General features: G+C 52.9%; 1 protein-coding gene across 7 annotated transcripts in view; it reads right to left on the bottom strand.

Moving 5' to 3' along the window:
* ARAP1 (ArfGAP with RhoGAP domain, ankyrin repeat and PH domain 1) overlaps nucleotides 1-14,036 on the bottom strand; it is a 90,149-nt gene that overhangs the window by 46,112 nt on the left and 30,001 nt on the right. For 5 of the 7 annotated variants that reach the window (XM_029057470.2, XM_029057472.2, XM_029057474.1 and 2 more), the window contains exons 2-3: nucleotides 8,858-8,970; nucleotides 7,276-8,110 (exon numbers count right to left, since the gene is read on the bottom strand). In XM_029057470.2, the coding sequence (XP_028913303.1) occupies nucleotides 7,276-7,982 (707 nt within the window). In that variant the 5' untranslated portion in view covers nucleotides 7,983-8,110; nucleotides 8,858-8,970. The remainder of the gene's footprint in view (nucleotides 1-7,275; nucleotides 8,111-8,857; nucleotides 8,971-14,036) is intronic. The other 2 variants (XM_029057473.1, XM_029057471.1) reach the window with 2 other exon arrangements.

Here is a 14,036-nt window from a genome sequence, read left to right on the forward strand (position 1 = left end):
TCTGTAGGTGCATGTGCCAGTGTACTATAGTGCACGCCGGGGCGTCCAAATGGTGGTCCGGCCGGGGTGGAGGGGGTCATTTTTGAGACTGCTTCCTGGCCCCCCCACCCCATCAACACTTCCTGAACGGTTGACCTCCCAATGGCCACCCACAATCCTCCGGGGCGCAGGCCCTCCCTCCCTCCCCGGCTATTACGCTCCCCGGCTATACCGCTCCCCGGCCAAGGGACCGGACCCCTGCCCAATCCTTCCACCCCCACCCCCCCGGGGTCGGACAAGAGTTTTTCTCCCCTTGAGGGGGGAAGGGGCTTCCCCCCTGTGGTCCCCCACCCCGAGGCAGTTCGGTTGGGGGGGATGGATGGGCGGGGAGGACTCGAAACGCCAATCATCCGGCCAGGCCAAGGAACGCCTCTTCCCCGCCCCGGTAACAAGTGACGCGGCTCCGAGCCGGGAGCTGATTGGCTGGCGCCGACCGGCCGCCGGCTGTCACTCCATGGCGGGGAGGGTCATTCCTCGAGGACGGCTCTCCGAGACTCCTTTTAATAATAATAATGTTGGTATTTGTTAAGCGCTTACTATGTGCAGAGCACTGCTCTAAGCGCTGGGGGGATACAGGGTCATCAGGTTGTCCCACGTGAGGCTCACAGATAATCCCCATTTTACAGATAATAATAATGTTGGTATTTGTTAAGCATTTACTATGTGCAGAGCACTGTTCTAAGCGCTGGGGTAGACACAGGGGAATCAAGTTGTCCCACGTGAGGCTCACAGTCTTCAACCCCATTTTACAGATGAGGTAAGTGAGGCACAGAGAAGTTAAGTGACTTGCCCACAGTCACACAGCTGACAAGTGGTAAAGCGGGATTCGATCCCATGATCTCTGACTCCCAAGCCTGGGCTCTTTCCACTGAGCCACGCTGCTTCCCTGATAATGTTGGTATTTGTTAAGCGCTTACTATGTGCAGAGCACTGTTCTAAGTGCTGGGGGAGATACGGGGTCATCAGGTTGTCCCACGTGAGGCTCACGGTCTTCATCCCCATTTTCCAGATGAGGGAACTGAGGCCCAGAGAAGTGACTTGCCCACAGTCACACAGCTGACAGGTGGCAGAGCTGGGATTCAAACCCGTGACCTCTGACTCCCAAGCCCGGGCTCTTTCCACTGAGCCATTCTTCTCTCTCCTAGCCTCCATTTATTAATAATAATGATGGTATTTCTTAAGTGCTCACTATGTGCCAAGCACTGTTCTAAGCACTGGGGTAGGTACAAGATAGACACAGAGAAGCAGCATAGCTTAGTAGAAAGAGCCCGGGCTTAGGAGTCAGAGGTCGCGGGTTCTAATCCCAGCTCCACCACCTACCTATCAGCTGGGTGGCCTCGGGCGAGTCACTTCCCTTCTCGGTGCCTCAGTGACCTCATCTGTAAAATGTGGGTTAAGACTGTGAGCCCCTTGTGGCTGATTACCCTGTATAATAATTACGGTATTTGTTAAGCACTTACTATGTGCAAAGCATTGTTCTAAGTGCTGGGGTTGATACAAGGTAATCAGGTTGTCCCCCGTGGGGCTCACAGTCTCCATCCCCATTTTCCAGATGAGGTAACTGAGGCACAGAGAAGTTAAGTGAGTTACCCAAAGTCACACAGCTGATAAGTGGCAGAGCCAAGATTAGAACTCACGACCTCTGACTCCCAAGCCCAGGTTCTTTCCACTAAGCCACGCACAGTGCTCAGCACATAGTAAGCCACTTAACAAATACCAAAATTACTATTACTACAAGCTAATCAAGTTGTCCCATGTGGGGCTCACAGTCTTCATCCCCATCTTCCCGATGAGGGAACTGAGGCCCAGAGGAAGTGAAGTGACTTGCGCCAGGTCACACGCAGCAGACAAGAGGCGGAGGCGGTGATTCGAACTCACGACCTCTGATTCCCAAGCCCGGGCTCTTGCCACTAAGCCACACTGCTTCCCCCGGCACGGGAGAAAAGAGGAGCAGCCAATCGGGGTGGAGGAAGGTCGGAAACCCGCCCCCACCGGGTCCGGATAATCGTTATCCCGAGACCCTTCCCTGTGCCATCTCCTAAGGGGAAGGGTCTTTACGCGGGGAGAGGGGGATCCTTGGCCTCTGGCCGAGGCTTCCCCCCAACCTTCTGAGTCTCAATTCTCCTCTCTGGCTGGTGGCAGAATAATAATAATGGTATTTCTTAAGCACTCACTATTTGCCAAGCACTGCTCTAAGCGCTGGGGGAGACAGAAGGCAATCAGATTGTCCCACGTGGAGCTCACAGACTTAATCTCCATTTTACAGATGAGGGAACTGCGGTACCGAGAAGTGAAGTGACTTGCCCAAAGTCATGCAGCTGGTAAGGGGTGGAGCCGGATTAGAACCCACGACTTCTGACTCCCAAGCCCGGGCTCTTTCCACTAAGCCACGCTGCTTCTCTGATAAGCCCTGGGTTGTTGTTATCAGGGGTGTTGCCGATTTGTATCTTCCAAGAGCTTAGTACAGTGCTCTGCACACAGTAAGCGCTCAATAAATACAATTGAAAGAATGAAAGGTAATAATTGTTAATAATAATTGTGGTTTTCAACTGCTTACTATGTGCCAAGCACTGGGGGTAGATAGAAGATCATCAGGTTGTGCACAGTCCCTGTCCCACATGGGGCTCACAGTCTACTTAGGAGGGAGAACTGGTCTAAAAACCCCATTTTGCAGGTGAGGCAATGGAGGCACAAAGAAGGTAAGTCACTTGCCCAAGATCACCCAGCAGACGAATGGCAGAGCTGTAATTAGAACCGAGATCCTCAGACTCCCAGGCCTGTGCTCTTTCCACTAAGCCACGGGCCTTCCCAGTGGTCCCTGACTTGCTCCCTTTGCTCTTCCTGAAGCAGCGTGGCTCAGTGGAAAGAGCATGGGCTTTGGAGTCAGGGCTCATGCGTTCGAATCCCAGCTCTGCCACTTGTCGGCTGTGTGACTGTGGGCGAGTCACTTCACTTCTCTGTGCCTCAGTTCCCTCATCTGTAAAATGGGGATTAAGACTGTGAGCCCCACGTGGGACAACCTGATTCCCCTATGTCTACCCCAGCGCTTAGAACAGTGCTCGGCACATAGTAAGCGCTTAACAAATACCAACATTATTAGCTCTTATGTATCTGTCATGTTATTTATTTGTATTGATGTCTGTCTCCCTCCACCAGACCGTAAGCTCGCTGTGGGCAGGGAATATCACTGTTTATTGTTGTATTGTACTCTCCCAAGTGCTTAGTACAGTGCTCTGCACACAGTAAGCACAAAATACGATTGAATGAGTGAATGAATGGTGGGGCCTCTCCCCCTTCACAGTTCCCTTCCATCCTGGCCCAGGGCCAGAGTTCCTTTTTTGTAAAAAAAAATTATATTTGTTAAGCACTTACTATGTGCCAGACACTGTAGTAAGCGCTGGTGTAGATACAAGCCAATCAGGTTGGACGAAGTCCAAGTCCCACCTGGGGTCCACAGTATTAAATCCCCATTTAACAGATGAGAAGCAGCGCGGTGTAACGGATAGAGCTTGGGCCTTGGAGCCAGAGAAACTGGGTTTGAATCCCAGCTCCGCCGTTTGTCTGCTGTGTCACCTTGGACAAGTCACTTCACTTCTCTGGGCCTCAGTTACCTCATCTGGAAAATGGGGATTAAGACTCTGAGCCCCACGCAGGACAGGGACTGTGTCCAACCTGATTACCTTATATCTTCCTCAGTGCTTAGAACATTGCTTGGCACATAGTAAGCACTTAACAAATACCATCATCATTACAGATGAGGTAACTGAGGAACAGAGATGTTAAGTGACTTACCCAAGGTCACACAGCAGACAAGTACATTCCAAGCGCTTAGTACAGTGCTCTGCACATAGTAAGCGCTCAATAAATACTCCTGAATGAATGACAAGTGGCAGAGCAGGGATTAGAACCCAGGTCCTTCTGACTCCTAGGCCCGTGCTTTATCCAACAGGCCTTGCTGCTTCCCATCGAGGGTCCTTTCCTCAAAGAACATAGCATCTAACACACTACCAAGATGGGGCCCACTCTCATCCGGCAGAGAAGAAAACCGAGTCCTAGGGGAGTTACATGACTTTCCCAGGATGGCACAGCAAAGCCAGTTGAGAACCCTTTTCTATCTTCCAGAAATAGTGGGCTATGTCCCCCAAACTTCTCTGTCCTCCTATCAGAAACAGACAAAAAAAGATCCTGGAGTCCCTAGTCATAGCTCCAACTCCGCCCTGCCCCCAGCCTGCCATGTGACCTTTCTGGGCCTGAATTTAGTCCTTCGCAAAATGAGGATAATAAGCCCTGCGGTAAAGATTTGATGAATCACTGATGGGAAAAGCTTTGAGAACATCGAGCACCAGACAGTTTCACTGTGTTGATTAACCCCATAGCACCTCTACCCAGGGGCGGGACCGAAGATGGTACAATTCATGCGTAGGTATTATCACATTTGGTCAGCCACACCCGCCTTCCCTGCCTCCTAAATCTGATGTCAGTGATGGAACTAACATCAGGCAAGCTGTCTGCATTCTCTGGTCTGTAGCTTGCTATCTCATGGTTTTGGGGGGGTTTTCGGTATTTCCTAATCAATCATACTTACTGAGTGCTTGGGAAAATGCTAAAGCCTCATTTTCCCCTTTTCCCTCTGCTCCTCCACCTCTCCCTTCCCATCCCCACAGCACTGTACTCGTCCGCTCAACTGTATATATTTTCGTTACCCTATTTATTTTGTTAATGAATTGTACATCGCCTTGATTCTATTTAATTGCCATCGGTTTTTACGAGATGTTCTTCCCCTTGACGCTGTTTATTGCCATTGTTCTTGTCTGTCCGTCTCCCCCGATTAGACTGTAAGCCCGTCAAACGGCAGGGACTGTCTCTATCTGTTGCCGACTTGTTCATCCCAAGCGCTTAGTACAGTGCTCTGCACATAGTAAGTGCTCAATAAATACTATTGAAAATACAATATAACAGAGTTAACAGACACATTCCCTGCCCACAACAAGTTTAAATCCCTACTATGTGCCAGGCACTGTACTAAGCACCGGGAGAGATACAATGTTGTCAGGATGGACAGTCTCTATCCCACAAAGGGCTACCAGTCTTCATCTCCAATTTACAGATGAGGTAACTGAGGCACAGAGAAGTTAAGAGACTTGCCTAAAGTCACATAGCAGACAAGTGGTGGAGCCGGGATTAGAACCCAGGTCCTAGGCCCGAGCTCTATCTACTAGCCATGCAGCTTCTAAAAATAATAATGGTACTTGTTAAGCGCTTACTTAGGCACTATACTAAGTGCTGGGGTGAACACAAGCAAATCGGGTTGGATACAGTCCCTGTCCCAGTTGGGGCTCATAGTCTCAATCCTCATTTAACAGATGAGCGAAATGAGGCTCAGAGAAGTGAAGTGACGTGCCCTGACTCCCAGGCCCATATCCATTACGCCATGCTGCTTCTCGCCATAAGTAAGATTTAGCGCAAGTGCTTAGTATAGTGCTCTGCATTCAGTAAGCACTCAATAAATACCGTGGATTGATGGATTGAATCCAGTGCCCAGCCTCCTTCCTGCCCCCTACCCTGACCCCAATTTGTCTCACCAGCCCACCAGTGCCCAGGAGCCTCTGCTGCAACTCCGCTCCTCAGGCTCCTGAGATTGAGGCTTCCTCGCCCCGGCCTCTGGGGACCACCTGTGTGCCATGGAGTAACAGAGGGTGAGGCCGGGTCCCCAGGGAACATCTACTGTAACAGTAATAATAACTGGGCTATCTGTTAAGCACTTACTACATGCCAAGCACTGTACCATGCACAGGGATAGATACCAGGTAATCAGGCTGGACACGGTCCCTGTCCCACATGAGGCTCACAGTCTAAGGAGAAAAAAACAGTGTTGAATCCCCATTTTTCCATTGAGGAAACTGAGGCCCAGAGAAGTTAAGTGACTTGCCCATGGTCACTCAGCAGATGAGAGAGAGAGACAGTGCATGTGGTGGGGGGCAGGGTAGGGGGGAGGTTAGGATTAGAACCCAGGTCCTCTGACTCCCAGGCCTATGCTCTTTTCCCTAGGCCATGCTACCTTTTGTGAAACTCACCTTGGCCTTATGTCTCCTTATGACCACCCTTCTCTCCGCCCCGTCACTTAGTGTGAATAGTGTCACCTCCAGGAAGAATTCCCATACATTGCTCTGATCCCCCAGCAGTCTCTGAGGGCCATTCCCCTTTCTCTTTTCAGTCCCCTGGGAAACCTTCCCTCTCAGCATTCCTTCCCCGGGCTGACGGACTCGAACAATACTTAAGTCTGTGAACAGGCCCTAATCCTCAAAACCCTCCAATGATTGTCCATTCAGTGCATCAAGAAGAAATTCCTCACCATCGACTTTGAGACACTCAGTCAGCTCTTTCTCCCCCAACCTACCTACCCTCACTCCTCTCCCATTATACCCAGCTTGCATGCTTTAGTCTTCTAATACTGACCTAAGTACTGTGCCTCACTCTCATCACTCTCACTGTCGACCCCTTGTTCACGTCATCCCTCAGCCTGGAACCTCCTCCCCCTACATAACCAACTGACCAGCACTCTGCCCATTTTCTAAGCCCTACTAAAATCTCATCTCCTCAGGAAGCCTTCCCTAACATCATCATCATAATAATGGTATTTGTTAAGCATTTACTATGTGCCAGGCCACTGTACTAAGCTCTGGGGTGGATACAAGCAAATCGGGTTGGACGCGGTCCCTTTTATCCCATCGGGCTCATAGTCTCAATCCCTGTTTTTCAAATGAGGTCACTGAGGCCCAGAAAAGTGAAGTGACTTGCTTAAGGTCACACAGCAGACGAGTAGCGGAGCCAGGATTAGAACCCACGATCAACTCTGTCATCCTATTTCCCCCCTTTTCACCTATTTACTTAGTCCATCCTCCCTAAGCACTTACGTACTCACCCCACTCTCATCCTTAAAATACTTATGCCCATACCTTACACTTGGTTGCTTCTACCTGTAATCTAGTTTAATGTCTGTCTTCATTGTAAGCTCCTTGAGGGCTTGAGCTAGAGTACTAGACTACCGTACTCTTCCCAGTGCCCTATGCACAATGAGTGCTCAATAAATGCCACTGATTAATTAATTGATAATCTCCAGAGTGGCCTAGCTCCAGAAGTGTTGTGTGTGTACGTGTATGTATAAACTTGAGCAGGAAGGACAAGACACAGGGAGACATGGTCTCAAACCATCCCCTCCCTCCACAGCTTCCTTACCTGGCCAGTTCTTTTGGGGGGAGCCCCCTGGGTGGCAGGTGGGGCGGGCGGCTTGGCACAGGAGGGGCCAGCGGTGGGGGCACCTTATTCTCCACTTGGTGCCGCTTGGCTGGCAGTGGGGGAAGCGATGGCCGCGGCCTGGCTGGGACACTTGGCTCCCTGGGCTCCTCCGGAGGCAGGACGACAGGTGGACCCGATGGATCCTCGGCCTGAAAGGTGGCCGGGCCTGGCTCCGAGGCAGACGACGGGCACGAGAACTTGACCGGAGGTTGACAGCTCTTCCGGGGCGGGATGGGCGGGGGGCCCGGGGTGGTTCCCGGGGCTGGAGGGAGGCTAGGGCCCAGGCAGGGGTCAGGGTTGCAGGCAGGGGAGGGAGCCGGCCCAGCCCGGCGGAAGATATTACGTTTCATGGGCACCGGCCTCTGGGGGGCTTCGGGGCATGGCAGGGCGGGCCCTGAGGGCAGGGCAGGTCCCGGGGGCAGGGCAGGCCCAGGGGGTGGCTCACTGGAGGAGGCCTTCTGGAGGCCAGAGAGGATGCGCTTGCGGTGTCCGGGCAGCAGCACGCCCATCCGGAGCAGCTGCCCGTCGTCCAGGCTCTGGCACTCGGCCACCAGCTCCAGGCCCTGCTCCTCGAACTGGCTGGCATACTGTTCCAGGTGCAGCGCCCGCAGCCAGTCCACCACGGTCAGTGTCTCCCCCTCTGCCATGCCAGGCTGGGAGCCGGGGCACCCGCTGCTCTGCCTGCTTCAGATCATCTCCCCCTCTGGGGTGGGGGGCCTCGCTCTGCCTTCGAAGCTGGAACACACGAGGAGCCTTCACGGCTCGTGTCCGGGGCCTAGCAGAGCCAGTCAGAACTGCTGTTCCTCCAGCCTCCGCCCCCAGCCCAGCCCCCAACCCCCACTCCCTACTCTATGCTCAGCCAAACCAAACGGACCTCCCTCCTCAACCCATGGCTCTCCTGGCTTCACACTCACACTCCCCTCCGCCCCGAATGCTCTCCCTGCTTCCTGCTCACCTTAAGTGCTTAGTAAAGTGCTTTGCACACAGTAAGCACTCAATAAATATGGCTGAATTCCCTCCCCTCCCACCACCCAAAGGGTGATGAGATGGGACCAGGCCAAGGGTCAGGTGAGGGAGGCTTGGCACAGTCCAGGCAAGGGTAAAGGACTCTGGAGGAAGAGTGGTGTGTAGGGGTGTGTCAGCTTGTGGGAGTTACCAGGGCAAGAAGGGCAGAGGAGGGAAGCTTGGGGGGCACTGGCCCAGCAAGGGGCAGGAGGGAAGGTGCAGCCAGTCTTGGGGGGGCTGGAGTGGAAGGGGAAGAGGAGATCCAGGATGAGTCTGAGATGTGAGTCCACTCAGTTTCACTGACTAGGGTAAGCTATAGGACTGGGGGAGGGAGGGAGGGAAGAACGGAGGGAGGGAAGGATGGAGGAAGGGAAGGATGAAGGGAGGAGGGAGGGAAGACCTGCTGGAAGCTCTCTGCTTTAGACCTCCCTGGCACCAAGGACACAGCTCCTCCAGGACAGAGGAGTCCCTCCGCAGTCCCTGCCCCCCAGTGCCACCCCATGGCCCTAGCTCCTACCTGGTGGGCAGAGTCCTGGAAGGGCTCACAAGGCAGCCGCTGACTCCTTCCCTGGTTCCTGCCCAAGACGTCCAGCAAGCCTGGCTACACAGCTACTTCCTCGTCATAAGATGCTGCGGGGGAAAGTCCAGGGGTCAGGGTCAGGGCCAGGGCAAGTGTGGACGGGGGCCTGTAGGAGAATACTTAGCTTGAAAGTATCTCCTCTGCCTCCCGGGCCAGTGAGGCTGGGTGGGAAGAAGAGCATTAAAACTGCAAGAGGGAGCAGGACTAGACACCAGGGAGGACTTCCCAGGTGTCCGGAGGCCGTGTTGGAGCAAGAGGACCACCTGGAGAGAGTCAATGGAGGGGGAGACGATCCTGGCAGAGGGCATTGGAACCTGACTTGGAGGGAGGGACTCAACCGGGATGAACAGGTGGCTACGGGGCCCTCTGGGGCTGGGGATGCGGCTGCCCAGACCTGAGAGCAGAGCTTGGTGGGGAACCCTGGCCCTTATTTGAGGATCAAGACTTTACCAACCCTGGCCCTCATTTGAGGATCAAGACTTTACCCAGGGTAGGGAGCAGGGGAAGGGAGAGGAAGGAGATGGGGCAGACCAGCAAGCACTAACCAAGCCTCATAGCCTCTGGACCTAAAGCACAAAGTTTATTTGACCAGCAGTGTTGGCCGAATGTCAGCCCCTGTTCTGATGTGCGTTATGGGACAAATGCCTGGGGCAGGACCCAGCAGAGGAAGCCTCCGTCACGCCGGGTCCGGGCAGACGTTGGTGGGGGCAGGGCAGGAAGGGATGTTGCCCCACAACTGACCGTCTCGCAACAGGAAGTGGTGGAGGCTTGGGGCCCTGGATGAGAAGGGATAGGATGAGGAGCTACGTCAGAGACTTGGACCAAGAGATGAGGATGGGGGAGAGGGACACCAATGCAGAGAGAGACATCCCCCAAGACAGAGAGGGAGGCAGGGTGGGGGACCGGGGAAGCCACGGGGACAGAGTCGGGGGTAGCACCAGCTCTGGGCTTTGGCAGAGAGATGGGATCGGGAGGGGCACAACTCCATGGTCCCTCTCTCTCTCTGCCCATCTCGGCCAGGGAGAAAGCCCTCTTTGACTCTTTGGGATCAGCCCAGGACTCACATTGCCATGGATGCTCACTGTGTGGCCAGACAGGATGGATAGCCCGGTTCCTGGATCCCAATCCAACCAATGCTCCCAACCCCAACAGGGGGAGGTGCCAGTCTCTTAGGGGAGCGGGCACTGCCCTCCACCTCTGCCCACCAATGGGATTCACCAATATCTCCTCATCCTATCCCTATCCCACCAGTGGGACTCAAGGAGCTCCAGATCATAATTATATGAGAAGACCTGCCATCTGAGAAAGAGACTACTCAGGTCTCCCTCAGGATGAGAGGCTCTTCCAGTGGTCTAACCATGAGCCCTTTCACCGCAGGGAGAGCTTGTTCCCTTGTGTCTGGGCCCCGGGAGTCCTGGACAACAGCCAGTGGGCCTGCCCTGTTGAATGGCCTTTGGGAGGTTTGGGGATGGTCATTCTTTCCTCCCCATCCTGCCCACCCCCAGCTTTCAGAGAAGCAGCATGGCTCATTGGAAAGAGCATGGGTTTAGAAGTCAGAGGTCATGGTTTCTAATCCCGGCTCCGCCACCTGTCAGCTGTGTGACTTTGGGCAAGTCACTTAACTTCTGGGTGCCTCAGTTACCTCATCTGTAAAAGGGGATTAGCCTCACAAGGGACCTGATTACCCTGAATCTACCCCAGCGCTAGAATAATGCTCAGCACATAGTAAGCGCTTAACAAATATCAACATTATTATTCTCTTCTCCAGGATGGATATCTCAGCTCTTCTCCCCATCTTCACAACCTTCCTGAAACAACCAACCTTCATACCTCCCACAAGGGGGCTTCCCCAATGAATTTCTAATTTTTTAAAAATGGGATTTATTAAGCACTATGTGCCAGGCATTGAACTAAGGGCTGGGGTAGATATAAGATAATCAGGTTGGACACAGTCCACATCCCATAGGGGTGCTCACGGTCTTAATCCCACTTTACAGATGAGGTAACTGAGGTACAGAGAAGTGAAGTGACTTCCCTAAGGTCACTCAGCAAACAAGTGGAGTCCGGATTAGAACCCAGGCCCTCCTGACTCCCAGGGCCATGCTCTATCTACTAGGCCATGCTGCTTCTAGAGATGGCAAGTCCTTAGGGCAGGGATCATGCCTATGTCTAATTCTACTGTACTCTTCCAACCGCTTAATCCAGTCCTCTGCATTGTGTGGGTGTTCAATAAATTCAACTGATTGACTACTTATCTTTACCTCTCCCCCAACCCTCCTCTGATCCATCCCAGGTCTTTCTGCCTTCAGCAACAGAGGAGCTTCTTTTATTTCCTATGGTGTTGGTTAAGTGCTTACTATGTGCCAAGCACCGTACTAAGTGTTGGGGTACTGTACTAAGTGCCAGAGCTCCCAGTCTGGTCTAGAGGGACAGATTCACAGGTAGTATCCATTTGAGAAAACTTCTTGGAGGAGGCAGCATGGAATGGCGATCAGAAATGTCTGAGGGCAAGCCAGCAGAACCTTCATTTCACACAAATGAGACTGTCCATTCGATTGGCAGCAGCGATAGACTGCCCAGGTAGCAGAACTCCACGATGGCATTCTACTAGATACTTATCTTTACACATTACTTTCCTCCATCTGTGGTTTATTTCCCAACTAGAGTGTAAGCTTCTTGAAGGCAGGAATCATGTTTACTATCTCTACTATACTCTCCCAAGTGCTTAGGGCAGAGCATGTTGAGTGCAGTGCTCTGCACTATACAGACTGTAAGCTCATTGCAGGCAAGCAATGTGCTTACCAACTCTATTGTACTCTCCCAAGCACTTAGTACAATAGACACAGTGTGTGTTCAATAAATGCCACTGAATGATTGATTATGTACTATTGATTGATGGATTGCTGCCAATGACAACCTTGGATTGTGAATAGGGTTCTCAACTAAATCACTTATGTTTTTCTGAGAGGCTTTTCTGTGGGAATGTGGGTTGTGTGTGTGTATGTGTGTGTGTGGGGGGGGGGGGGGGGTATCTGGAGAAAGCCCCTCCAGAAAGGGAGTGGGGGAAATCTGAGGAGGGAGAAAAATCTCTGTGGTTCAGACAGCGGGCCTATGGGTACGAGTATGGGACTGAGAGTCAGGACATCTGGGTTCCAATCTCAGCTCTGTCAGTGGCCTGCTATGTGACTTTGGGCAAGTCACTTAACCTCGCTTATTTATTTTTGATCCGAGTTGTATGTATTTTTAAGTTTGTCTCCCCCAATCGAGTGTAAGCTCCTTGTGGCAGGAAATGCGTCTCTTCATTATTCTGCACTTCCTATGCATCTAATACAGTACATTGCACTAAATCTGTAATCAATGCTAATGCTATTACTCTCTGGGCCTTGTTTTTTACCTACTGCTAAGTGGAAATAAGATATCTGCTCTCCCTACCTCTTAGACAGTTGGCCCTGTGTTAATTGGGGACTGTGATGATATGATCAACTATTCCAGTGCTTAGCCCATAGTAAGCACTTTACAAAGGCCATAAATAAGAGCTGCAAGGTCTAGGGCCGGGGAGAGGCAATTAGAGTTTTCCCAGTGTTACAAACAGGCCTGATCCCAAAGCCGCCCTGAGTGGGGTCAGTGGAAAAGTTGGAGGCAACAAATCCCACTTCCCTGCTCCAGTGGAGCTAATCCCCGGATCAATCCCCAAACTCCTTCAGCTGCTCACTTAGCCAAAAGAGCAGGATTCTGCAGCAGCCTCCAACCACTTACATCCAAGCCTCAGGATCAACTTGCCAGAGGGAAGTCCTTCTGCGAGTCTACCCCAGGTCCCTTCTGCTGCAGGTGTACTTCCAGCCTCGGTCACATACAACTCCAAAATTGGAAGCCCCCAGTCTTCTCTTCTCCAGGCTGCACTATCCCCAGATTTGCCTGTTGGTTTGCTTAAACCTACTCACCGCCCCTCAAGGCTGGAAAGGTGAGTGGATACCAGAGACCCGGACACCTGGACTCCAGTTCCAATCTCCTGCTCTGTACAGCCCTATGGGGCTGGACTGCTAAGCAGCAGGTCTGCTCATTTGGGGGTTCCATCGGGTCAGTCCCTCTGTGACATGAGACCCAGCGGCCTGAAAGAGGACAGCGGCAGGAAGGGGGTCAGCTGGGCTGGGCAGGGTGAAGTACCTGGATGGTGTCCGTCAGGATATGGGTGAGTGGAGCTGGAGGTGTGACAGTGCTCAGCCAAAATCTATGCAGGGAGCCTTGGGAGGGCTGAGGCTGGGGGCTAGAGACACCGGGGAGTTACGCCCACCAGGCGTAGGGACATTAAGGGCTGGGGAGATTGACAGACCTAAGGTTAAGCTAAAGCGACCAGATATTTGGTGCCCCAGGGAGATGGTGGGACAGAGGGGAGAGAAGGGGAAAAGAGTGGGGAGAGTTTTTTTGGCTAGATAGCCTCCTTCCTCTTCCCATCCAGGAAGTTCCCTGGCCCCTGCTCCCTTTTCCCCCCTGCATCAGCCTACTCCTTCAACGGTTGATGGGAGAAGAGGAAGAGGCCGGGTTCCCTCTGTGGCAGGAGGGAGAGGGAAGGGATGGGGGTCTGGCAGTCTCTGACCTGCTTGCTGACTTTTGGTTCCTCATCCGGGCCTCTGACAAAATCGGGAAGCGACCCCCAACCCCCAAAAGGCTGTATCTGGCAGCCGGACACACCCCCTTGGGGCCTGGGACGCCCTGGGGATTTCCCTGGAAGTGACCTCATGGGTCCCTCCAGTTCCCCCAACCCCCTCCCTGCCTTGGCCAGAAAAGCCATTGCAGGTTCCCAGAAGGGATGCGCAGAGGTGGGGAATGATGACGACTGGGGACTGAGTTCTAGTTCCCAGGCTGCCTCCTCCAGGAAGCTAGCCTAAATCCCCTCCCCAGAACCTCTCCCTTCTAGCCTCTCCCATTCTGTTCTCCCTGGTCAGCTGTGACCAGTGGATATGAGGCATTCAGATGCAGGGGAGTTAGACTCCCTTGGCTCCCTCCTGGGTCCCTAAGCCCACCTTCTGGGCCATTTTAAAGCAGTCGATTACCTTGGCCCCTCCTACCTTACCTCGCTTCTCTCCTTCTACAACCCAGGCCACACATTTAGCTCCTC

Source organism: Ornithorhynchus anatinus, chromosome 2, assembly GCF_004115215.2.
Source record: "Ornithorhynchus anatinus isolate Pmale09 chromosome 2, mOrnAna1.pri.v4, whole genome shotgun sequence".
Lineage (NCBI taxonomy): Eukaryota > Metazoa > Chordata > Mammalia > Monotremata > Ornithorhynchidae > Ornithorhynchus > Ornithorhynchus anatinus.